At 33.7% G+C, this 27,621-nt stretch overlaps 1 protein-coding gene across 3 annotated transcripts; it reads left to right on the forward strand.

Annotated features, from left to right (window-relative positions):
- Positions 1–263: 263 nt before the first annotated feature.
- LOC106717950 (protein spinster) lies at positions 264–27,140 on the forward strand. 3 transcript variants are annotated; one of them, XM_045680804.1, is made up of 10 exons: positions 264–756; positions 20,537–20,733; positions 21,531–21,682; positions 21,884–22,084; positions 23,143–23,274; positions 24,455–24,716; positions 25,507–25,605; positions 25,893–26,082; positions 26,328–26,360; positions 26,491–26,560. In XM_045680804.1, exons 1-9 carry the CDS (start codon positions 552–554, stop codon positions 26,345–26,347), a joined length of 1,458 nt encoding a protein of 485 aa, XP_045536760.1. In that variant the 5' UTR covers positions 264–551; the 3' UTR covers positions 26,348–26,360; positions 26,491–26,560. The 3 variants fall into 3 exon arrangements, with proteins under 3 accessions (XP_045536760.1, XP_045536759.1, XP_045536758.1); XM_045680803.1 differs by lacking the exons at positions 24,455–24,716; positions 26,328–26,360 and adding an exon at positions 23,852–24,113 and having other exon boundaries at positions 266–756; positions 26,491–27,140; XM_045680802.1 differs by lacking the exon at positions 26,328–26,360 and having other exon boundaries at positions 267–756; positions 26,491–27,140.
- Positions 27,141–27,621: the final 481 nt, after the last annotated feature.

The raw sequence follows: 27,621 nt of genomic DNA on the forward strand, positions 1-27,621 counted from the left end.
ATGAAAGTCTGCTCTGAAGCGGCTTATCAATTTCAAATTCAATATGACAAAATGATTGAAATTGTAAAAATAATTTAGACAATAAAATTATTCATATATACTACTTATAATAATTAGACTTCAATACTGATTTTAATTTATGTAAAAGAAGTCTGTAAGAATAACAGTAATATTAGGTCGAAATGCCTTTTCAAAATAAATATATTCTTTGACATTACAACCTTGCCTTGTGCTTGTGCCTTGTTCTCGTCGGTTTGACAGTTTTTTGACAGTGACTGGTGAGCTGAGTTGTGAGTTGTCACTTCGCCGTGAATTTTTAGAGTGAATATAACGTATCGCATGAATATGAGCCCGCTTACAAAGTCGTGAGGAAGAAAACGGATTTCATGTTATTTTAGATTTGTGATGTATTTATTTTTTTAATATTGACACTCTGTGAGTTCATATACACTTTTTGGGCATTGCTAAATTATAAAATAGTTTCAAAATATTTTGAACTTAAAAACCGTCAGTAGGAAACTTGAAGATTGTTGGGTCAAAGTGCTTGCATCATGGACCAGAGTGGTATAACCCCAAACACATCAAATCAGCAATTGGTTAATGGAAGTGATAATGATTCTGCGACAGCTTTGCTGCAAGAGAAGCAAGCAAGAAGGAGAGAAAATCTAGGAGATGTCACATTCAGAGAATACATGACTGTCGGAATATTATGTTTCGTCAATCTCATCAACTACATGGACAGATTTACTATAGCAGGTGAGTACTTCTTAGTTATAGTTACATGTAAACCTTGGTTTCTATATAACTTCAAATTATCAATAATGGAATGTAAATCACACATTTAATATAAAATTATTTTAAATTATAATTTCATAGACATTTTAAGTAGATTAAACTAAAATATTCTTATTAGAATTTTAGGATATATCTTGATATTGAGATGAATGCTAAGTTTAACTCCTATTAATGTCTATCTAAAAAACAAATCAAATGCTATTAATTACTGCAGTATTCTGAATATGCACCTGATGATAAATTAAAAATTTTACTCATCAAGCATAGTATTAGTAAATGATGCATGATAACCACAGATTTCTATTGACAAAACACCCATACAAGACATATTGTTATCTCAGTTATTTCAAGTAAAATAAGATGGATGCCAATGTTTTTAGAATAGAGTAACAAACTTTAATAATTTACCTTCATAGTCATCAGTCAAAAACAACCAGTCAAATATGTTACATGAGACTGCTGCTTCATGTAATTAAAAAATATGAACATTCAAAAGTTAACTTTAAATGCATTGTGGATAAAAATCACATTGAAATACACCATACTATTATGGTTATTAATTATATTTAACTTTTTATAAAGGTTCAAAGAAATAATTAACATTATCCATGCATATTGAAACTTTTGCATTATGTTTTAAATGAAGGACAACAGTAATGAATACATCATAAATTACTTTTGTCAAATTTGTTTCAAGGCAATTAAGGCAATTTGCACATCAATTTTACCATATCATTTTTTTTAATTTTTATCAAAAACCAAATTATGCATAATATTGTATAATATTTTCAACTGCTAATGTAAAAATTTTTTGGAAAGTCATGATTTAATTTATAAAAATAGGCATGATCTATTTTAAATTAAATCATGACTTTCCAAAATGGTAAATGCAGGATAATGCAAACTTATGGCAAAGGTATTCAATGCAATCGTTGAAGATATAAGATCTTATTATTAACACAAAAAGTATTCTATCCATGTTCTTAAGCGTGAGTAGAAATAGAAATTATATACCTATTGATTTATTATCTTAATACACGCGAAAACATAGCGCGTTAAAGCGTAAGCATACGAAACGCGAATACTAAAAATTAATATACAGTTGAACTTGGTAAACCGAGAATCCTCTATAAGCGTGTCTGTCCGATAGCGACGGACGACCTCCATAAGCGAGAATCTCGACTGGAGGGAAACCTTTGCAAGGGAAAAAAATATCGCTATCACTTGAACTATCGCTTAACCAGGTACGACTGTATTTAAATTAGAAATCTCTGTGGTATTGTAATAAAAGGACTAACTTCTTTAAACGCGTAAAAAGTGTCGGTGATAACATTATTTTAACGTCATTCACGCATCATAATTTGTTATTACGCAACAGTCGCGCACGCCTATGTCTACAAATCTCATAATCTTAAAGCAAAGTGTGTCGTCAAGTTTGAGTAATTTCCTGACTACATATCAGGATTAAATCAGATTACCCGTGGTATCCTTTTTGTTGCGTCAGTTTTGAAAGCAATAATGTTGTATAAAAAAGTGCATTTCGAAATCTCAACTGACAAAGTGATGTCGTTGACTTACGTTAGGTTAACGCCGAGGGCTGAAGGTCGCGCATTATTTAACTTAATTTACATTGTGCATTACGAAAAAATATTGACTGTATGTACATATAATACGGGTAAAATTTGATTTTTCAATGTGTTTGACTTGCCATCATAACGCAGCGTTCGTTTATTTTATGTTATAAAACTATCTTATTACCTTATAATAACAAAAGAATTAAAAAAGTAAGTGACTAATCGTGGGTTTTGTGAGACCAACAACTCAACATATTGTTCTCTGTTATGTCAAAAATTTTTGTCTCGATAATGACAGGGATGACGATAAGTTTTAGACAGAAATTTTGGTCTCAGAAACTAACTGTTAGTAGCCTATGCGCTTTTCTAGACGACTATAGTAACAAACGTCCAAATAACCATAATCCAAACTTTCGCAGTACCTACAATTAGTTAGAAGTGAGAAATATATTAGTAAGAATTCATAAAGTGAAATTAATGTGGGCTTACATTTTAAAGAGTAACAAAACTTATTATGTAAGTAAATAATGCGGCATTACCTTTTGCGTGTGTTCATATACACATATGATGTTCGTATAACACAATTACAATACGTAGTAATACGTCTGTTAACTTCACGAGTCTCTCACGCCACGCTGAGGTATAATAAAGAATGGAATGCTGAATAAAAAACGTAGTAAAGTTTAAACGTTTCAAATTGTCGCTTCGAAGTAAGTGGGCGGTAAGACGTGTCCTTTCCATTATCGTTTGTTCCGACCGCCTCGGTGCTGTAATTGAATCAAATGGTGTTTCACCAGGTGACCAATAAACACTACGCCTCTTCACCAATTAGTTTATTGCCTTAATCAAGTTTTATTTCAGAATTAACGTATGTTAGATGTGTGAACGTAAGTTTATAACCGATACGGAATGACTAAAGGTTTGATTGGAATTTTTGTATCAATTAAAAAATATGAATTGTGTTTCACCAATTATCATTTTTATGATGGGATAATGGTCAACTATCTATATTAATTAAAATTTAATTGATGATATAGTCCTTTATTACATGCTTAATATCAGATTTATATTTCGATACACAAGAAAAAATGTTTATAAATTACCCTTACCTACGATTTTAAACAAGGTTTGGTAAAGTCCGGCAGCGCCTTATAATTTAAAGGCCGGCAACGCAACGAATCTGCGGTTCCTCTGGTATTGTAGATGCCCATAGCCGTTGTTGAACACCTCGGTGTTCCATTGCTCCTTTGCCCTCTTATCTTATAAAAAGTGACAGTAGTAAAATAAGTCGTATAACTTTGTTATTGTTATAAAATAATATAATCTACTTAAATGGGAGTGCAGTTTAAAGTCTTTAAACTTTACATTACAAACACAACGAGGGAACAATTGTATGGTAAAATTAATCGCTTTCATAACACAAAACCCTCTCGACGCACAGCGGACATATTTGCACTCTTGTAATGTGTTTATAAATTTCATTTAAGTACTGAATATGTATTATGTTACATTCAAATTCATATTACTTTTAAACATTATGAAAGCAAGTTATTCTAGCTGTTTTATATTTAAAAAAAAGTTGTATTTGAAATTAAAATACCCCTAATTAGATTCATAAAATTCGCGTCTTTTTAAAAGAAAAAGAAAAATCCAGGATACCTCGAACTGGTAATTGAAGTTATAGGTTAGTAGTACCGTATTTGTATACCATCTACTGTATCGATTAAGAATCTTAGTATCATACAATACGACCCACGGCAAAAATGTATCCACATTAAATAAATCCCTAGTAATGAATGAACACCCAGGAAGGGTCGATGTCACGTAATCAGAGAGCTAATCTCTAGTGTCAACTCACGCGCGTGGGTTCGCTTCTTTCTCACAAATACAATGCGCCTGCGCCCCTTGGAATATGTAAATGCTTTGTGTTGAGGTGATCGCTTCGTGAATAAATTGAATTATATTTCCAATGGTGGTTTCGATGAAACAAACTAAATATGAAACTTATCTAACTCTTTTGCTTCAAAATAAAACAACAATAAATAACATCATTTGTTGACCTTCAGATGAATAATACAAATTAGAAGACCCGTCGTTCGCCACTATTGAATTGATGTACAAAGCCACAAACGTAAAGAAAACCATGCATACTTGCGAATAGCACCATCCTCCTGAGTCAATCCGGTAATAAAGAAAAGCGAAATAAAAAAACAGTTTATTTATGACATGAAACGAAGTGAAAGTATATTTACAGCCAGTTCAATTGCGAGCGAACTGCTGTGATAGCACTGGTGCAGAAACATTCATGAATAACGAAACGCATTTCATTACAAGATCGAATTAACCTTTTAACGAAAGCAATGCTTGTTGTAATTCGTTCAATTTAATATAAAAAAGAAAAAACTACTAACAGATAGCCTTGCTTATTGTGAAAAATGTTACGCCATATTCTTGTTTTTATGGTACACAATAGTAGCAGCTAGATTTGGTCAATAACCATTAGAAACTACAAGATAAGATGCCATTTGTACACTAATCTGGATTACTCCTTGTATCTTACTAATATTATAAATGCGAAAGTTTCAATGAATGGATGGATGTTTGTTAGAAGGTATCTCCAGAACGGTTCACCTGATCTTGATGAAATTGGCACAGATGTAGAACATAGGCTGGAAGAATATATAGGCTACTTATTAAGTTTTTTTTTAATACTGCGCGGAAGGATTCGCGGGCAACAGCTTATGTTATATTTATCCACTCTATGTTTACGTACGAAAAAGATTGATAGCTTAATTTGTTCATTGCGGTTACAATATCGTCACTTTTAAGATTCGGAATTCTTGTACTATTACATTTTTATTGCCTGCCAAACTATGCTCTTAACAATATTTTATCTCACATTTCATCCCCTTATCTGAAGGTAATAATTCATTAATATCATGTTTAATTTGTTCTTTAAATTTCCCTGAGGGCCGATCAAATTATGGTTGGTAGTATAGTGTCCTTAAATTGTGCTTATCTTAATTAATATCTTGCACGTTCAAAGCAAACGCAGCTGCTGAAGCGACATGCAAAACAAACATATGAGATAATCGTATGTTTAAATTAAGATTACAACCCCAGTTGGTTTTGCAGCTTTCGACAGTTTTTAACCGGCTTCCAAAAGTATCATTTTGTCTGTATGTTTTTTGTGTAGTGGCAACATATATTCAAATAAGGGACACCTTTATAGTTTTTTAAGGAACGCTTTTAGAATTGGGTGTGTGAATATTCTGAGAATGTATTTTTTATCGCTCTTAAGCAGGTTTTTGTTCATCGTAGCCTTAAATGAGTAGAGATCGTTGCCAAAGTGCTTCTGATAATTTTGGTTCTAAGTGTATTAGTAAGTTTAGACATTTGTCATATAAGTTTTTATGGATTGTTAATTCTGAACTTATTTTATTGCTATCTTTGGAAATTACTCATTTTGTAATATAAATATTCTAGAAATTATAGTCAGAATTAATCGCAGCATACTCAACTTTCTTGCATATATTTCACACATATTATAGACATATATGTACACTTCATACCAATTGTAACGAGGCGTATCTATATTCGTAAGAAGAAGATTACGTAGGAGTGATAGTATCACTATCATCGCATCTAACATACATGTCATTGTGATTGTCGTATGCCTAGGTCAGGGAGCATGAATCATTGATATGCAAACGAACGAATATAGATGTCGCTGTATCACTTCAGATTAAACGCCGAACGGACTCGTAAGTTAGTTACCTATTAAGCGAGTCCTTTAGTTGACATATAGCATAAAATAACTTCTTATAATGTTGTTTTAACATGGTCATCGCTTGTTCCGTAAAGGAACACTTTTATATAATAATTGAATGTCAACAATATTAGAATTTATTTGGCAATGCTTTAATTTGGCGAGATATCAAAGGTCCATCTTATTAATATCACTCAATAAATAAAATCCAAATCATTGAACAATTCACTCTTACGTTACATCTGAACTTTGGAATATAAAACTACTCAAGAGAAATATACATAAAAAACAAGTCGGAGAAACCATTCTATAGATCTAAATCTTATGTTATTTAGCATGTGAATGTTTATTGTATAAACTCATTCATTATAACTTCTTCATCCAAAGTCTAATAGCAGAGCTCACTACGTGACTAGTATAAAAACGTAACAAGAATTTGTATAGCGGCAACTATTTCAAACTGTTTAATGACCCTTGGTTTTAGGACAACAGAATGCTGTGTCATGTACCCCGTACGTGACTTACGTAAAATATTTGAGTGCGCACTTGAAACTTTTTAAAATGGTCTACGTAAGCATACGGCCTATTTATTCTTCAAGTTATGTAGATATTTTTATTAGTGAAAAATCGGGTCAAAACTATGGTCATTGTATAAAATTTTGTGATAAAGTAGTTATTTAAATCTTCTAATATTATAAATACGAAAGTTTAGATCGATGATTGTTATTAGGTATTACTAAATCGGCTCAACGTCTTTCGATGGAATTTGGCATAGATGTAGAACATAGTCGGAAAAAACACATAGACTACTAGTTTTTTTTTAATTCCGCGCGGACGGAGTCACGGGTGACAAGTTATCTCCAGTTATTAGTTGTCTTTGTTTCAGAATACTTGTCGGGGTTAATGTTTTATTGAAGTAATAAATAATGTCAATATGATTCTTTAATTACGTATACGTTACGATAAAATAGAAGTTAACAGATTATTCTTGACACTAAAAGATGTAACAATCATAACGGAAAAACTTTGAACCAACATTTGTAGATAAATAAAAAAAAATAATATAAACATGATATTTAAGTAAAATAGATCACACCCCGTATTTACCGTTTGGGATTTGAATTTAGAACATGATTGATTGACAGTGCCAAATGCGACCATTCAAACAACTACACCAACTGGGTCTAACGCTTATAATGATTAAAAAAACCATTACGTCACTATGAATACGACAAAACGAATAGGGGACTATAAAAAGGGTTCCCGCTGGCCCCATATTGTCAAATGAATTATTAAGGGTGCGGGCATATTGCCTACAATAAATAAAATATGGGAAGCATAACCCATGATACTTAAATCATATTATTGATATTATTTTAACTTAGTTACTATTTGAGTTATGCGTTTAACAAAAACTCTACATTATCTTTTCTAATTTAAAAATAAAAATTTAGTTCAGAAATTTTGATTTCAACTGAAAAAAAAGTCCGATAATTTGTAATGCTAAATGATTACGAATCCAATTTTAATTAAAAGAGAATTCTTAAATGTCCGCAGTTTTATCCATCTATAAAAATAATTAAAAAAACAACACCATTAATGTTCCAGACAGAGTGTAACATTATCTATTTGTGTGTGCGCATCTAAAAATGTCCACTTATCGATAATGCTTTCCCGGACCACTTGAACGAGACACTTTTATCTGCTTTCAATGTAATCACGACTCCACTGAACGTTCACATATCTCGCTTATGGGTGCCTTTTATGTGTATCGTTAGTAAAACAAAAAGTCATTACGTAACACGTGATTGATAAGTGTATGGATAAGGAATTTTTCTTACCGATCTTAAATCTCTCTTACCGATAAAATGTTATTGTTAATTTAGAGATAAGTATGTGTGTGGTCGAAAATAAAGACGATTTGTTTAAAAGTTTTGTTGATTTAGATCGAGTTATTGATGTTGTTTTGCATCGATGTTTATTTTTATTTGCTGGCGTAAGTATGGGATATTATTTTTGTACGCAAAGATTAGGTTGAAGTGTATTAATAGCCGAAGCTTTTACCTTCCACGTTTTTAACGCAACAAAAAATTAGGAAGTACCTATTTCTAGCAGGCGGATTAAAATTATTTAGTATACCCTAATTACCTTTGCTATAAATCTAGCTGTTTATATTATTTATTTAACAACAGATAATCTTATACATCGTTATTTTTCCATGTAGACTTTACTACAGTAGTTGTTAACCTAAGAAAGTTGAGAACCCGAGGCGTATGTTAATTGAGTTTGATTTACCTTATTAACTGCACTCAATCGGAAGGTTACGAGTATGATAATATAGTTTGTGGCTATGATATCATTAATGCTTCATGTCAAGATTTACAGCAATCAAGTTCCCGTCAACTATTAAAGAGGAGGGTCAACTTTAGAACTTTAATAAGACTTTACTACATGTTATAAAGTCCACAACTTTATTTTATAGCAACTAAGAGATTATTATAGTGCAGAATTATAAAATGAGATTATACTATTTTTTGCGTTGTTCAGTTTTCTCTTAGTTTCATTAAGGAAACCTTGTCAGGCTTGAAATCCACGACTGCAAGTTCTTGAAAAAGTAGGCTATCGTCGCTTCGACTATCTTATTTTGCTTTTCTAACATTTATTTACATCAACTACTCATACTTATCAACATAAACGAAGGTTATCTGTCGCTATCAAAAAATCGTCCATATCAGTTTTGTTTTGCTATGATTTATACCGTTTACAAGACAGACTGTATATCTCTTTCAAAATATTATCCCCAATAATTTAATCTTAACTTAGTTATAAGAATAACAATAAAGGTTCTCAGTATTCATATGAATTGATTCAAGTGCTCTCTTCTTAGGTATGATCTTGTACTATAAGATTCTGGGTACTGCTGATGTTTATAATACCGATTGACCTGGTGATGTCATACAGTGATTGCAACCTTACTCGTGTCTGTAACTGACTTATAAGGGATGTTGAACGATTATATAATACACAAAATCATATAAAAGGTAAACTAAGTAGAATGCTAAGTATAACGCTACCAGAGATTATCAAGGAAAAATCTGTTGGGATTCTTTGAAGAGCTAACCTGATTGTAATAATTGTTGATTCCGCAATACATGTAGGTTTGTGTATAAGTCGTAGCGTTTTGTTAAGATACATACTTCACCAATTTAAATGAGAAGGTATTTCGAAGCAATCATAGCGCATGTTGTAGATCAATCTTATGATAGCTGATTTCAATGATGTATTTAATTTAGAACTGTAAATTCTTTGATATGATGGTCGGCTGCGATGCATTGCGCCGTAAAACCGATGTTGCTGCTAACACGAGTGGCCATCGAGACTGCACTCGGAATGGATTACTTCCACCACTAAAGGTGCTCAGCCAACCTTATATAGCATTCGCTAATCTGTACAAGTAGTATCATAGCGATGTTACCGTACATATTACTAATATTGTATAAATGTGAAATTTTGTATAGATGTTTGGATAGATGGTTGTTATCATTACGTTGGAGTTATCCAGAACGCCTAAATGGATCTGGATTAAAATAAGAACAGAGATAGATTGCAGTCGGAAATAGTTTATAGTCTTACGGCTAAGGTTTGGCTACAGGTTTTGTATTTGTTATATCTACAACAGGAGTGTGTAAATGTGTATTAAAAAGTTTCTTTTCGTAAAAATATTCCGTGTGTACCTATATGTCAAATGGCATAACATTTAAATGCTTCCATATTATATAACAGAGATAGAGATTGCCCGAGGTAACAGAATATAGTGTGTTGCTATCAATATCATTTGGTTGACGTCAACATTATGCACCAGATTTGAACTCCACAAGGTCATGTTGACTTCTTAACTAGCGCTCTTTGGTCTTCATTTATTTATAAATACAAGCCATGCCATCATTTACTAATACTTTTATTTAATAACAATGTTTTTAAATTGTTAAAGTAAAATAGTAAAAGTTTTAATGTTAGCCTAGTCATACTATAAACTTTTTTGAACTGAACCTTGCATCTAGTAATGAGTTTAAGCATAAAAACATTGTTTTTTTCTTGAAGTCTTACGTCATGGTTTTTCCTGTTATTATGTATGTTAGCGTATTGTTGTAGGAGATAAATGATTTTAAAAGAATAATCAGTACCGGATTCCTGGTTATTTACAATTATGCATTTCTTTGAAGATTAAAAAGTTTTGAAAGACAGTAATCTTTCGTGCGTCATGTTTCACAATAGATAAGATTTCAAAACTGTTATAACAATATGATATAATATTCGACATTTTAAAGTAAGATTTTATACCTTAAAATGAAAGTAAGGAAGGAAAGGAAGTTTGAATACAAAAAACTAGGAAGTTTGAAGGCAAAAAACTACATATGTTAACTTTATTAATTAATATATTATCTGCATATTTGATCATATATATATTTTTTATCAAAATATATGTTTACGTTTGCATAAAATCTATGAAATTAGAATGCACCAACAACTAAAACACGACCTTCATAATATAGCCTAAATTTCTGTGAACGAATTTAACATTACGTAAAATTCACTGTATGAAACTTGCAGTCGCGAAGCGCGTCGTTTAGTTTATACGGACATAAGTATTGATAATAATAAACTCATATCAGTTCAAGTGGCAGTGAATCCACGTTAATTATACCTACATATGTTTGTCTGAGCAGCCACTGTTCCATAACTGAGGTTGATGCACCCGTAACCAAAGGATGGTTTCAGACGACTATGCAACTTTCTATTTTTCTTTTCAAATCCACGCTTTTGATGTTACACGTCACGATCACGACACCTAGCGGTAATGTGTACAAAATTCATTGTTTCTCTGCATTAATGTTTCTGATACTTTTATACTGATATTTTGGTCTCAGAAACCAACGAAGAATGCATTTTCCCTTTGCTGACAAATTAAAAAAAAAATAGTACTTTGCAAGTTTGGATCACGTTCGTTTTGTAACTCATTTCGTCATGTAACATTTAAAAACACGATTTTAAAATCGTAATTGAGGGCAATGATAATAGGTACGGTATGACTCTGATCGAATTCGAGGTCGGTAATTTTTTTCTTTAATTCTTTAAGATACAATCTAGATCCGCATTTCTGTAGACTGTACTTTGAAATCAAAACTGCTTTAGAAAATTCATTCAGATACTTAATAAAATAAAAAATTCGCTTAAGCGCTTCATTATCACCTGTGCTTATAAAAAAGTACAAGACAATATTAATTTTACTTTAATGCTAAAACTCTGTTTTTATATAGCTCTTTTAACATTTTAAGATAAAACTTTGTTTTTCATAGTAGCTTCGTTTATTGTCACATATCTCATGTAGCTAGCAAAAAAACAGCAAATCGGAACAGCATATAAAACACTTTATCCGATTCAAGGTAAATAATTCAAATTGTCTAAGTTTATTTGTTCATAATGACTGTGATATTTAAATTTTTTGCGCTCGATATCTAGGTTCAATGATAGAATTCATTGTCTTCTTCCATTTCAAAATAATTGATATATAATATGTAATTGGCAAATAAGATTAAGAAATGCAACTTATACAGTTTATAAATGTTAACTACCTCTGAAGATCTATCAAAATTACTCTATTTTTTTTAATTTAAAAATTATTTTGAACATTGGGCGTTTTCCACTTACTTCGCTACATGTCATTCTAATCTCAAAATTACAGTTAATCACATAGGAGTTTTTGCAAGTCAGTCCTTAATCAATCCGACCACGCACGCCCAAATATATCGGATTTTTTTTCTATCAAAGTTCCGTTAATTCATTCTCTATGATATCATGGTATATTATGTAGCTAACGCGGTTAACTAATAAAGAGTTGCCCGCGTCTATGCTAATTTCCATATTTCAATAGGCCCGCTACCTCAAAGACCATATTGTGGTGTCAGTTGAATCGTAACTAATTAAAACCAGAAATGAATCGTGACTAATTTAGTAGTTTGCAATTTGAAAACCGGTAAACAAAAAGTCTTTATGGTCCGGCTCTTAAATACATTGGTACTAGCTGTCGCTCGCGACTACGTCCGCGCGGAATTAAAAAAATAACTTTATTAGTAGCCTTTGTGTTCTTCCAGACTATGCTCTACATTTATTCCAAATTTCATCAAGATCTGGTGAACCGTTTCGGAGTTACCTTCAAACAAACATCCATCCATCCATCCAAACATTCGCATTACAATATTAGTAAGATTGACATGATGAAGACCTCGATAGTCATTAGGAAAAATGGTTGAGATTATTAATATCATTAAACCCTAATAGGATAAACGACGTGACAGTTTTTCTACATGTTATGGTCTTATTAAGTTGGAAAGTTTGACATATTGTGTATACAAATATAGATTCAAGTTGCCGTCATTATAAATGGGCTTTATCTGGCAAGACAGGCAACAGTTCTTTTGTAAACGGATGAGTGAGCGGCCCACAAAAAATATTCAAAGAGCGGCAAAATGCATCACTGGTTTTGTGGTATGATTGGGCACAAGTGGAGCAGAAACGATATTTTTTAATATTCAAATCATATCGTTACTGCTTTGCTTAAAATATAATCGCAACTTTATTGGAAAATATACTATGAATTAAATTACAATTACAAATAAACATACAAATTTTTATGGTCAATATGAGTAAAAGCTAGCGCGTACCATCTTTAGACCGCATCATCACTTCATCGGGAGGGATCGTGGTCAAGCGCTAGCTTTTCAATAAAAAAATTTACTTTAAAAAAAATTAAACCAAAAATGTTGTGCTACAAAATTTGTGGCATTACTTTACCGCGGTTTAATTTTATTTTGCAGGCGGTGTGAGTGCTAATCTTCAATTTAAGATATTTTTAAGGATTAATAAAAATATTCCCCATTTTACATTAAGCAAAAAAGAACTTAATAAATAGGAGCCCCTTTGCATTGGAATGTTTATTTTTCACTCCCTAGTTATCACACGCCATGCACGACGGGTTACCGATTTTTTATTTCGTCTTAATATTCCTCTCCGGAAGCAGTTTTTTAAGAGCATCGTAAACGTAAGCTTCTACTTGGTTGCTCACAGTCGTAAACTATTTTCATTCGATTTCAAAAGGGTTTTAACGTATTTACTTTTATATTTATCGGACGTTTATTTGAATAGATACAAAAAACAGATAACTATTTTGTGTGTGTCTTTTAAATTTTAAAAGTATATGTAGACTATGAATAGATCTTATCTGCTTTAAAATCTTGCCACATATTTGTTTGATATTTTAAATAAACGGAAGATGTAATTATAATTTATAAGCTATGTTATTTTTTTTTCTTAATTTTTATTCTTTTTAAAAGTATGAATACGCACCATTTATTGATGCTACCATATATCGAATATCGCATATTATCACATGTATATTGTTACACTTTTTACCTTGGCTGAAATCCGAACTAAGGAACTACGCATCAATTAGCACGCAAACGTTAATGCCTGTCTCTTTTTTCATACTAAGGAAAAAAGTTGCATCGACTATAACTTTGCTCCATATTACACAATATATTCCTTGTTTTTTAAGGTTTCCCGCTCAGTAAAGTTACTTTAATAATATTTTCCTTCCGCATTGATCCACATGGCCTTATGCAAAACTAGTACTTTACCTAGTTATTCATCGATCACAACTTTTTAAACGCTGCAACTAACACTAGGGACTCAACCTAGTCTCGTACAGTCAGCAGGAATTACCTTAACTCTTGATACTTCCGCAATTTGAAATTTATGGTTATCAAACACTTACCGTTGGTTCCTGAAACCTCTTTATAAAATATATCATCATCCCTGTCATTATCTTCGGTTAAAACAGAGATAACAAAATGTTTTAAGCGGGGATTTTGGTCTCAAAAACCCACAGTTAGACGCAGTTAGGTAACTTTATTAAAATATAGTGAATGATAAACAAAACAAAATCTAGGTAATGCCAGATGTTGCAAGCTTGAAGACGCAGCGATTAATTCACAAGGTTAAGCTGTTGCTCTTTCTTGACCCTACTAAATATTACAATCGTATTAATTTTATTCTTGCCGCTCAACTTTAATCAAAGTATTCCGCGTATTTTTATAAAACTATGCACCTTTGTCACGTACACTATTTCCTAGAAGTTTTGTTACACTTTGAAAGCAGATACGTAGAGGCAGGCGGAGTCGGGTTCCAGGTATTAGCCGCTTATTACAGCTTTCAGTTACATAATGTCTTAGTGTTCTAATTAATTTCCTGTCTACGATTGTGTAAGCGAAATTTGTAACGGTGGAATAAGTAATATTAAATATGTTAGGAAAAATTATAATAGGGGATGGCGACTGAAGGACGATAGAAAGTTGGATCGCTATTGGTTTTCATATAAGTAGCACTATCCTCTTGAACTTAAAAACCCTTATCGTTCCTTTTCGGGTAATCGATTCGAATCCCAAATGCGTCATTTTTGTCGCATGCGAGTAAGATTTATTCAACGTTGTTATTTCAAACGACAATACGTCGAAGACTTACCTTGGCCTAATGTAAAATACAAATAGTTCACACTAGATCATTTATTTCACAATTACTAAAGCATTCGTATGCGAGTAACAACTGCTAATGTATTGTTAGTATGTTAATTGGTAGTTGTTAGAGAACGACTAATTTCTTTTGCTACATTTCAATGTTGAAGACCCTCAATGTATGTACCATAGTTTAATAATTGTATTTTTTATCAATTAAAAAAGCGGTAGTTAGTTTTATTTAGTTGATATATAATTTACAAATGACAAGAAGCTAATTTACATTTGTAAAAAGACGTTGTCACTTATGTATATAAAAACTCGCATCTTAAATATTATAACACGTAGAACCGTTTAAAAAAAACTGACAATATTGTGATAAGAATAGTTTTCCGTCATAGATATAAAAAATGGGAGCTTGCGTCATTATCTGGTGTCCGCAAATTGTCTATTATTTGTATTATGTATTGTTTAGGTTTAATTTTTAATTGATTGTGTTATGGGCCACGACTTAAACCCCACCGATAGCAACGATGGGGGCCTACTGTTATTCCTATTTGGTTATTTATACTTTTTGTCTGCTAAAATTTTTACCAAAAATAATAAACATGAACTTGTAAGTAGTTGGAAATATTGCTGTTGCCAAAGCGCGTATTACCTTTTTTAATAAAATTTCAGTGCTGTGATGTACCAAATTTGCTTTTTATTGTATTGCATTGACAACGAAATTCTATTAGCAATAAAATGAAATTCTTCCCATCGGAAATGAAAAGGCGATAGTATTATGAAACATTTTTCATCGAAGAATTGCGCTGTCGCTTCGGAAATCCCATTACAGGCCACATGCGGCGAGTTGAATGCTTTTCGACCCCTTGTTCCTTCGCCTCGTAAACGGTTACGAGGGTTAATAGATGTTTGCCCCACTAATGTTTTACTGTTTACAATTCCCTTAAGAATCCCTTTTAAATTTCCTATTTTTTTTAATTTTCTTGATACATTTTGACTTGATTCAGATTAGATTGGGTCTAGTTTTTGTAGAAAAGTCAGTTCTTACCATCATGTACCTTGATTAGAACTTATTTCGTATTTTTAGTCGATTTTCGTGGACACCCGACTATTAGGCGGCAACAGTATTGTTTTTTTTCCACACCATCGACTATTGTAAGCTCAGCCGGATTTTGTTTTTGTGGCAGAGATTCCGTGTGGAACGGCGTGTTCTCGGCTTGGGACATTAGTATGGAAAGGGTAACAATTTAATTTCAGGATATTACGTAGATATCTATATCGTGGTGTAAAAAACGCCACATAATTAAGATTTAGCGACGAGCCATTAATGAAATCTGTATTTGGACTGAATATCACAACGAACAATTTAACTAAGTAGAACCTAACTCCAATAAGACATCGTAGACTTCAACAGTTCAAATATTTCGGCAGACTAGGTCACTGTCTTGCACGCCAAATCTATTCTTTGTTTGTGTCATCAGCATACACTGGTAGAACGGTTTGAAATATTTGCGATAATTAGTCTGTCGTTATGCAAGATTTAAAAATAAATTGTTTTTCGTGGGTTACACACGTGAGAAAGAAGAAATCGCGTTGGCACGCTATGTCACGGGCCGCTGGGCGCGCAAGCGCAACGGCCGCATGGAGTCGCGCGCACTGATTGGTCGGCGCGCATGGCGTGATGCGAACACGACCTACGGCGTGCTGTCGTCAGTTGTTTGCTGTCGTAGTAGTAAGGTGCTGCCCCCATACGGCACACCCATTTCCTAACCGCTTTCCTATTTCATGGTGTTTGCCACTATTACACCATCATTATCATTTAATAACAATATACACTAAAATTCATTGTATTTTTCTTAATAGTGTCGAGCTGATGAAATCTTAGTTTATTGAGCAATAAATGAGTCAGTAGACTCGATAACGTGAGCCGAAATAAACATCCGGGCAGCGGTGACAAGGCGAGGGCGGTGTGACGTAGCGCCGCAGCGTCTGGCGCCAGCGTCACGCCACGCGCGATGCCTGATAACGTCACATGATGTGCTTTGAAGGTCACTAGACTGATCGAAATGAACTACGTATAAACCCACATTATCTATTTAAATTTTAAACATGAAATCATCTCCCGTTATCTTTAGTCAAAATAATTGCGAAATCTCTCGGAATATTGATTAGTTGTGTGTTTTTCGATGTGTTGAATGACGGTGGATCTGTTGCCGTCTAAATACACTCGCGAGCAGTAACTAAAGTTTTCAGCGTGGATCATTTACGGACATTTCTCAATCTAACAATTTTACCTACCCATGTTTAACTTTTATAAAACCCCGAAACTAAAATGTAAATATAGAAATAGTTTATCTTATAGATATTTTCACAAGTTATTAAGCTGGTATGTTATAAATAGACCCTTATACAGGTGCCCCTAAAAATTTGCATATCGTTTCCGTTCAACACATTGTTAATAATAAAAAATGGTTAATTAATTTTATCGACATTGGTTACAAGTCATTAAAATACACACAGTCAGTGCAAGTACAGTACCTACATAATACTGACACCCGACTGAGAGGACGATTAGGTACATTTTATGTCAGTTCTATTGATTTGTGACCTGTAGTCTAAACTTACCGATTTTAAAGAGCAAAGCGTCATCCGATTAGTATTTTGTCTGAGAATGTCATCAGTCAATCTAAGGAACAACGTGTTTCTATAATAATATTTTTTCATAAAAAAATATTCTGTCATATTGTTTTTAATATTTTTATTTTCATTCCCAAATAGGGTTGTTGACAGGCCGTAAAAAATTGAAGCCAAATCTTTAAGGCTTATAAAATCTTGTGCACCGACCCCACGTGAGTGGGTTAAGGCCAGGAAGATGATTATTGTTTTCAATATTTTCTAATAAGTGTAATGTTACATTATTATTGATTTTTGAAATAATCACTAGTTAATTTTTCTTATCTGTACCAGTAACGGTTGAGTAGAGATGTACTTATACTATACAAATAACACAGATTGCGAAAGTTTCCAACCGGTTCGATATCAGAACACTCTACTTGATAAGGTTTTGTTAATATTTGTAAATAAAGTGGGACAGTAAACTTTGCTTTCAAGTGAGAATTCTGTAGTGTTGCTTGAACGTAAGAAAGTTAATCAGGTATTTCATTCCTGAGTATAGCTTTCTATCTGCACTGTGTTCATGCGCACAGGTGAATGCTTCAAATATTCTTCATAATAGATTTTCACTTTCACTACAAGCATCAACAATACGCTTTTATATAAAAAAAATTAGTCAACTAACAGTTACTGTTTACTGTTATGAATTTCTATAACTGTATTTTCGGTTATAGTATCAATGATATTTTCAAAGTTCTTATTTGGAATAGTTGTATATTTTCAATATAATTTTGTTCCATCTTTGTTTTTATTTCCCCTAGGTAAAGTCTAAGGTTTGCTACTTAAAATTATAATTATGTATTAAAGATAACACGGTCTTTGATAAATAAGATTTTGTTGATTATAACACAAAGCTTTTTGTTGAAGACGAAATATAACAAAAGCATTTACGTCGACACGACACGGCACCGGTGGGGCACAATGCCTCGCCAAACAGTAGGGGACGTGTATAAAGGAATGATTTATTTTACTGTCAAAACGCTGCCGTGTTATATGAACAAATATAACAGAGTAAACGATGAACGGTCGCTGTTTGTATAATCTTAGGGTAGATTACTATATAATTTTGCAGTGGTATTGTTATACAATAACATTTAATATCCACTATAAGTTTGGATGTTTTAGAAACATCTCGACGGTTGATCCAAACACTGCCGAAATAAACATTTGTACTACTATTATTTTGGTTCGTTTCACATAAGTTTAAAATTGATAATATGTTAGTTATTGTTAAGTATTTTACTAGTGAGACATAGCACTTGTTGAAAGCTTCGCGAAATATTTCACAACTATCTGCAAAGTTTCAGTTTTGTACACTGTAATCTTATCTACCTCATATGTAGGTGCGAACCGCACCCTCATGTCGTCTTGTTCTGTTTGCAAATACTTATTTACATAATAACACTGATATATAAGGTAACTGTGAATATCAACATTGATAACAGATAAACGTTATGATTGCTATATAAAAATTACCAGCTAGCATGTATTTTTTTTTATTTTTATTAAATTTTCGTTGAATAAATTATTAAGATACGAACACGTCTCCTTTATTAAAATGATTTGATTGCAAATTGACCTTTTGCATCGTTTTTATACCTCCTATTAATATGTCCTGACAATCATTATTTATTTATTATTATGTGTTTAGTGGAACTTACGACACCGGTCAGTTCACTTAAACTGTATGTTTTAAGAAGTTATTTTAGGCTTGTGTATTCTTTTGTTTTTAAAATATATATATTTTATACCGGATTTAATTAAGACACGTATTTAATTAAAGTTTTGTTAAAACACACTCGGTCTCTCGAATATTTAGATAGTAGGACCTTGAATTATTTTATGCTACATATAGCTTTGTGTATAAACCGCGATATTGATTAAAACAATAGAAAATATACTTCAGATATAGATATTCAGCCTTCACAAGGTCATTATAAGGTCATTAAAAAGGTCTGACGTTCGCTAAAAGTAGCGATCGAAACCGGAATTGTAAAAAATACACGTAGTTATTTTTTGTTTAATAAGTATAATATATATTGAACTAGCTTTTACCCGCGACTCCGTCTGCGCGGAATAAAAAAAAGAAAAAGAAAACGGGGTAAAAATTATCCTATGTCCTATTCCTGGTTCTAAGCTACCTGCCCACCAATTTTCAGTCAAATCGATTCAGCTGTTCTTGAGTTATAAATGGTGTAACTAACACAACTTTCTTTTATATATATAGATAATACAACGTTAATATTTCTGTAGCATATTTTATACCTAAATTGTCGCAAAAATATTTAACGTCACTCTTATTTAATGAGTTTAATTTATCCTTATGCATTTCCTATATTCAGGTTCAAGTTTTTACGTTTCTGAATCCAATCTGAGTTAGGATATCAATAGGCGCGTTGTATATCAATTATTACAAACCGGCTGTCGACCGCAGTATCGCCCGCGCCAAATTAAAAAAAAACTTAATTAGTAGCCTGTGTTTTTCCAGATTATGTTTATCATCTATGCCAAATTTACACGAGATCCGTTGAGCCGTTCTCGAGATACATTTCATCCATCCATCAATCACATTCGCATTTATTATATTACAGTTTAGTTTAAATTATTAAAATTAAAATCTGTGTTTTGAAATGCAGCCAATAGATGGTACTATTTCATCCATCAGTCTGGTTCTTTTTTTTAATTAAAGCAAGGCGCATTGGGTATGAGGCCACCTTTATATGCAAAAATACGTTTTAAAAAAGTGATATCGGTAGCTGACTTCCTGATTGCGATATTAAAATGATTAATTGCGATTTTAAGAGCGGATTTATCAGATACAAGCTGTGAAGGTAAACATCCTGTGGAAATGTTACGACTTAAAGATATCATCAACGCGTAAATCGAATCTTTGGTCGCAGGATAATTTTAGGACAGCATAGACTTTTGACTTTTATCGTTTAAGTATACTAGATATCTGGAATTATAAATGATAATTATTACATACGTTTTGTATCATACTAAGCGAGTATGCAATGATCCATGATGTATCCATGATGTCAAATAAGTTTTAAAAAATACATTCCGTTATTTGAGCATGAGCTCCTTGCAAGCCATTAGCCCCCTAGATCCGTCACTCTAATGCAAGTTCATGAATTATATTTGTTTGTCAGGTGTGCTTGCCGATGTTAAGAGCGAGTTCAACATCGGCGATGATTGGGCGGGACTGCTACAGACGGTGTTCGTCATCGCCTACATGGTGTTCGCACCCATGTTCGGTTACCTAGGCGACCGGTACTCGAGGCGGAAGATCATGGCGGCCGGCGTCGCGCTTTGGACAATGACCACGTTTGCTGGTTCTTATGTAACGGTAAGGTTTGCAATAAAAGGTTTTTAATAAAATTAGTTAAGTAGACTAGTTAATATAGTATTATGCGGTTGAGTTGGCACGTCAGGAAGAAGCGTTCTTCGCAACAAGCCAGGGCAAATGCATTTTTTTTTATTTCATTACCATAACTCTACTAGTAGAAGCGTTTTTTTTTTGTAAAAACTTGGCAATCCACCAAAGAGCGTGAATGTGCAGTGATTTAAATCAGAAAAAGGAGAAATTGATTATGTTGCTTCGCGTAATTGTCGACGCTGTTAAGAAACTCTTAAAATATCAATGAAACACTATTGTATTCTTCGAATAATAGTGCACTAGCTAGCATTGGTTTAGATAATATTTGGCATTGTAAATGGCGTCTTAGGTCTCTGAGATCAAATGTAAATATACAACCGCATCCGTATTTAGATGATATGAGTCACAGCGTCTAGTACTATACTTGATATTTTGACTTATCATACAATTCATAAACTTGGATACAATTATCAAATTGATAGCAAAGCAATTACTATATAATGCGCGTCAGAACGCATGTTCGGATAACATTAAACAACTTACCTTATGTAGTAAATTGTGCAATTAGATTTATTATAACTGAATGGTCTTAGAATGACGCATAAGCAGAAACTTCGGAGATTTTCCAGTATTTGGACAGTCATAAACTATTTTTTTGAAGTCTAGCAACCTTTTTCACAAATCTTACTTAAATTTCTATTATAATTTATTAATTTCCAAGAGAACTATAACAGATGTCTGAAAGACAACTATTTTTTTCCTGCCAGAACTATTATTGGTTCGCCGTGTTCCGCGGGCTGGTGGGCATCGGCGAAGCGTCGTACTCCACCATCGCTCCCACCATTATCAGCGACCTCTTCGTCGGGAATGTGCGCTCCAAGATGCTGGCATTCTTTTACTTCGCCATTCCTGTTGGAAGGTAAATAATATTTTTTGCTTAGTTCAAATAAAGATTGCCATATAATTGGAAACCAAAAAGTTTCTATTGTTGACAATATCTTTTGGAAAAAGGTATTTGTAACATACGTTTAATTGTGTCTTCCTTTAGCCTCGATTTGACTAGTTTTAAGGCATTACAGTCAGACGAATTTTTCTACAACGTACATGTATATATTTCCAGTGGTTTCGGGTACATAGTGGGGTCCGTGGCGGGTGCGATCGCGGGCGACTGGCGCTGGGGGCTGCGCGTGACACCAGTACTAGGCGCGGTCGCGGTGATCCTCGTCGCCTTCGTGATGCAAGACCCGGAGAGAGGACAGGCTGAAGAGAGTACCATGAAACCGACGTCGTACGGTGATGATCTTCGCGCGCTTGTTAAGAAGTGAGTATGATTTATTGTGCATCATTACTCTACTTACGGGATCATTGTTTTTGCTGGGCCCTCTGTAGCCTAAACGGCCCCATCGATTTTGTACAGTGCTAGGAGTGCCATAGAGCACAATAGGTCGTCATTTTTATTTGTGGCGTTTACAGATTCTTTTTCGTTTGGAAAGTATTTCGCGTTGCTCGCGATGATTCGTTTACGTGAAACATGAACTACTTTTATTTTGTCTGATTATGAACAATGTAGCTTAAACGACTTGATAATTTACAATTTTATTATATAAAATCCTCAGTTTTAACCTAAGAAGGCAGGTGAGTTAAAACTATAAACAGGAAATTATTTATTTACAACATGTATATATGTACAATACAATACATAAGGTATAGTATGTGAATAAGGAATAACATTTAATTTATAATTTACCGCAAACGTGGAATTATTATTCTGACATTGAAAAACTTCCTCAATAAGAGTGACATTTAGTTATAAATTTTCGTTTTATTATATCAAAATGTAATTTACTGCCATGATGTAGCAATTTAACATAAGTTAGGGGCAGAATTTTACTTCACCCCTATCGACCCTTGCTGACCGCACCCTAACAAAGACTATCAATTCATGAGGTAGTGGAATGTTATTGACATTAATATTGTAAATGATTTTGCTCAAGCAATATGCTATTATATTTTTTTATTTTGATATATATTTTACAATATTACCTCATGAAATGGTACATTTTAATAGCTGTTCTAACGGTTCAACTATCATCATAATGTAACTTAGGTAAAATCAGAAGACATTAAACATTACACAAAAGTACGTAAAGTTTATATGGAATCGAGCACTAAGAAAACAAACGGTAATTGCGACGAACTGTCCATTTCGCTGTATTGATTTCTTTAGAAAAAGGTGATATGTGGGAAATAAGCTTCCCCTTTTTTACAGTTCCGTAATGTTACGTGGTCAACATTAAAGGAGGTTTCGTTAAGGATAAATAGCTTTGCAAATAAAACCCGGGGCACAGCTTGTAATAAATGTTGACTCTTTATCTTCAGTCCTTCGTTCATGCTGTCGACGCTTGCGTTCACGTGCGTGGCGTTCGTAACGGGCGCGCTGGCGTGGTGGGGACCACTCTTCATATATCTCGGACTTAACCTGCAGCCCGGCGTCGCTATCTCCAAGGAGAGGTCAGTACTCACACACGTACACACAATGTAATTGATGTTTCCGACTGCAGTAATATTAGTATTGACAAATATTGTCATATCTCTGATTCTATTTGGAAAAAAAATAGAGGTAACAATACGAATGACTCGGCAGTGGAAACCAGCAGAAACACACAATGTAATAGTAGCATAACATAGAGGGTACTACAGATATAATGATTCCACATGAGATTGTTTTAAGCTCCGAATTAGACATACAGCGATTCCCCATATACACTTCAAGTTAAGCGCTGATATGTTCGAAGAAAATGTTATTGCAATATAACTATTTGAGGTATAATAAGATAGTTATTGTTTTTGCTTTCCTGATAAAATGAAAGTACGAAGCATTTTACCGCAAACAATATTATAATCTGAATATTTTGTCTAACAAACATAGTAAAGATAATACCGTAGTTAGAGAATATGTTGATGTTGGTGCAGTCCTAACTAAAGGAAAATGAAACAAGAATCCTACCCTCAAAGACACAATAAAAGTGTGCATGTTGTTGTTATAATTTGAATAAAAGAGCGGTTGTATGCGTGTGCGCGTGCGCAGCGTGTCGTTCAAGTTCGGCATAGTGGGTATGTTGGCGGGCGCGTGCGGCGTGCCGGCGGGCGCGGCGCTGGCGCAGCGACTGCGCGCGCGCGTGCCGCACTGCGACCCGCTCGTGTGCGGGCTGGCGCTGCTGGCCTCCGCGCCGCTCGTCTACCTGGCGCTCATCGCCGTCTCCGCGCACGTCGCCCCCACATACCTACTAATGTTCCTCGGCATGTTCACGCTCAACCTCACCTGGTCCATCGTCGCCGACGTCGTCCTGGTGAGCGCTCCCACTCCCACCTACCGGACTAAAGTTATTCCAATGGGAGCCACCGTACTCATGATTGTACTGATAGGGGAATGCTTCGCACATCATATAATCATGCCTGAACTATATGCTAGACGTGTAGCATGTAACTACGATCATTGCTAAACTAGGATAGTTTATTTATAAGTATATATTTAAGTGGGCGCAACTTACATCCAATGATTCATTCACGTTACGTGCACGATGACGTTGATAACTCGAGAACTTATCGAGTGATGAGTTGGATGTGAGAGCGCGCGGGGGGCGCTAGTATCGCGCGCTGTACCGGGTCACGTTGCACGCGGGATGTGAAGGGTGTCGCTGGTGTTCGGCGGGATCACGATGGCGTCTGGTCTGGCGGGAGTGCCGCTGGGCGCGTGGCTGGGCGCGGCGCTGCTGAAGCGGTTCCCGCGCGCTCACCCGTTCATCTGCGGCGGCGGGCTGCTGGTGTCCGCGCCGGCGATGGCGCTGGGCATGCTCCTCACGCAGTACTATTTCTACGCGCCGTTCGTCTTCATGTTCATTGGCGAAGTCGCTTTGAATCTCAACTGGGCTATAGTTGCCGATATGTCGCTGGTAAGAACCGCGAGAGATTTTCTGTGTGTTTTAAAATATGTCTCAATATCTATGCTTGTTGGTGGATCCAGGGGGATTCATGGTTTAGTTTTTTTTAATTTTTATACTTTCAATGCTGTTTTTCAAATTACAAGACTGGGTCCATTACTGATCTGTGCTTTTGTTTAATAACTTTCATGTAAAAATGTCCAATGTGTTGTTTATTTTTTTATTATATTGTTATTTTTGATATTGATGATATAATTTAAAACACTTGAAAGCTATGCATTACATTTCTAGTATTTGTTGGTAATGTGGTGGCATTAGCTATTAGTGCATGATATTCGCTATTTATTCTTTACCATATTCTATAGCATGCTTGTTTCGCTTTCATTAAATATCACGAAATCAGTCACTCATGAGTACGTTTCAAGTAATCGGATATAAAATATTTATCTATAAATTGAAGTAGTGATATCGTATCTCGTTGGAATAATTTTAAATTATTTGTGTTAAGCAGTGACTGATTTCTTTTTTTTTAAATAGCGACATCTGTTGATAAGCGTACGAAAACATAAGATTTTTAAGCATTTTAGTATCCTAGTTATTGTTTTAATGCTACATATAAGATATAGATGGCGCTTTTTTTAAATTAGTTTTAAAAGTATCTATTTTGAGAGTAATAAACTCAAACATTATCTAGCGTTTAGTTGCAGTAAATTAAAATCCAAAAGCAAAAAATATATTATGACAAATTAGGCATATTGCTCCTCCAGAGTGAAAATAATGTAATAATTCTTTATATTCACAGTACATCGTTATTCCACCGCGGCGATCGACGGCGGAAGCATTCCAAATCCTTATATCACATATGTTGGGGGATGCCGGTAGTCCCTATTTAATTGGAGTGGTAAGACAACATTAACTATAATTAGTTAGCAAAATATATATACTGAATAGTTATATACTGTACAGTACAGTGAGATATTATTATAAGATTATTTTTACCGTAAATAGGGGTACAAAATTATTGTATTTGTTAAAAGCATTATTTATACATTGTTATTAATCAAAACTATATCAAATATGTATGTCATATCCAAAATTTAAGATAATTAGAGGTTATATTACAAATTAAAAAATTAATATTTCAATATCTCCGTAGGGTGTCACTGTTATGTGTAATATTTGTTTCAGATATCAGAGAGTTTGAAAAGATCATTGGGTTCTGGAGACATGGAGTCGCCGAGCATGAGCGTGCAGTTCCGCGCGCTGCAGTACGCGCTCTTCCTCACATGCTTCGTGGAGGTCATCGGAGGCGCGTTCTTCCTCATCACAACCAAGTACATCGTCAGAGATAAGCAGAAGGTCGACAGAGCTATTGCAGGTAAGATGTATATAGTTTAAAAAAAAAAACTACAAATTTGGGGCTCATACGACTTTAGTTTTGACCAGTTATTAAAACCCATTTCCACTAAGCGACCGATATTCCTAAGATACGTCCGCTACATTGCTTGTAGTAGCGTTGTTTAGTTGAAAATAAGTCTGTGTGTGTATGGGCCCTTAGTTGTAGTTTTAAAAATGTCATCGGCTCGTAATATTTCCTTTTATGTCAACTTCACATTGTTTCAGTGTCAGCAAAAATAGTATAGTCAGTAGTAGGCGGTGAGTTTCAACTTGTGCTTAAAGTGCATGGCTCTTACTCATCACCATTGGGCTAAAAACTCACAACTGGGGAATTTATATTACTATTTTTTTTTAGTATAATTATCATAATGATTTTTTTTAATTGTAGAAGCGGAAGCTCACACCAGCGAAGCTTCTAGCAGTCAAACCCACGAAGAAAATGTAGCCGGTGAATAAATATATCACATTAAATTTACATCAGTCTAGTTAAAGGTTATGTAGTTTTGTGCGAGGTTAACTTTCACTATCGAATATGTTCCTCAGTCAAATTAATATTGTTAGGAATTCAAACCACTATGTGGGTTTATTGTAACAATTATATAGTAATTTGATTGCGAAATGCAATAGAAAGACTGATTCCTAATGCATAGCATGTATTTAGACAATGAGTGGGTCCCGTGTGCAGGCAACGGAGTGATAGTGTACAATACAAATACAACTAAGATTTTTCTGTAACATTAAAAGATTATAAATGCCTATGTGCCTACTACTTAAATAATTTATTCAAAATATTAATCTTTCATACATCAAAAGCTGTTATATTTTAGATTCTTTTTTCTGGTATAGTATTTCTGGGTCATTATTAGCACTTATATTACAAGGTAGCCAGTGTTTAAGTTGGCACATCGTACAATAGAGTAATCTTGTTCCCGACGTGCCAAATTAAATGCCGGACACTATAACAAATATAATGCAACTGTCATTTCTAAGTACAGATTAGAAGTTTTTCTTGTTATCGCCCATATTAGACCTCATGCACTTGTTGATAAATAAATTTTATATCCTATTTATTTATTTGTTAATCGATTTTAATTTTCAATATACTTTTGATTTTAATGTAATTAATACAGACATTTCTATTGAATATTTTTTTTATTGTAACGTTGACTTAATATATTTAAATCAATTATAAATCAGTCCGTAAAGGAGGTTTATTTTAATGCAATTTTTGATTGTCAAAGACTGAATTGTTTAAATTATCATCAATGGGCGTTTCATTTTGTAAATAATATCATATTTAGAAAGGATATGAAAATGAAAATACACAATATAATTTATTTTGCAAATAGTTGTTTTATTTCTCTGACAAGCATGTTCTGTATTGAATTTTACAAAACAAACACATGATGAAGACACCAAATACAGTTCCAGCTCGAATTTAGTCAATTATCTATAGTCAATATAAATCACATGTATAGACAAAACAAAAAAAAATCTAACTTTAATTCACTTTTTTTTT

The sequence above is a fragment of the Papilio machaon genome, chromosome 13 (genome assembly GCF_912999745.1).
Source record: "Papilio machaon chromosome 13, ilPapMach1.1, whole genome shotgun sequence".
NCBI lineage: Eukaryota > Metazoa > Arthropoda > Insecta > Lepidoptera > Papilionidae > Papilio > Papilio machaon.

What these genes read in the sequence shown, in the direction of transcription:
- LOC106717950 (XM_045680803.1), top strand. Translation starts at nt 552, where the DNA reads ATGGACCAGAGTGGTATAACCCCAAACACATCAAATCAGCAATTGGTT. An exon ending in GGACAGATTTACTATAGCAG is followed by an intron (nt 757 to 20,536) that starts GTGAGTACTTCT and finishes TTTGTTTGTCAG; the next exon opens with GTGTGCTTGCCGATGTTAAG. An exon ending in GGTCGACAGAGCTATTGCAG is followed by an intron (nt 26,083 to 26,490) that starts GTAAGATGTATA and finishes TTTTAATTGTAG; the next exon opens with AAGCGGAAGCTCACACCAGC.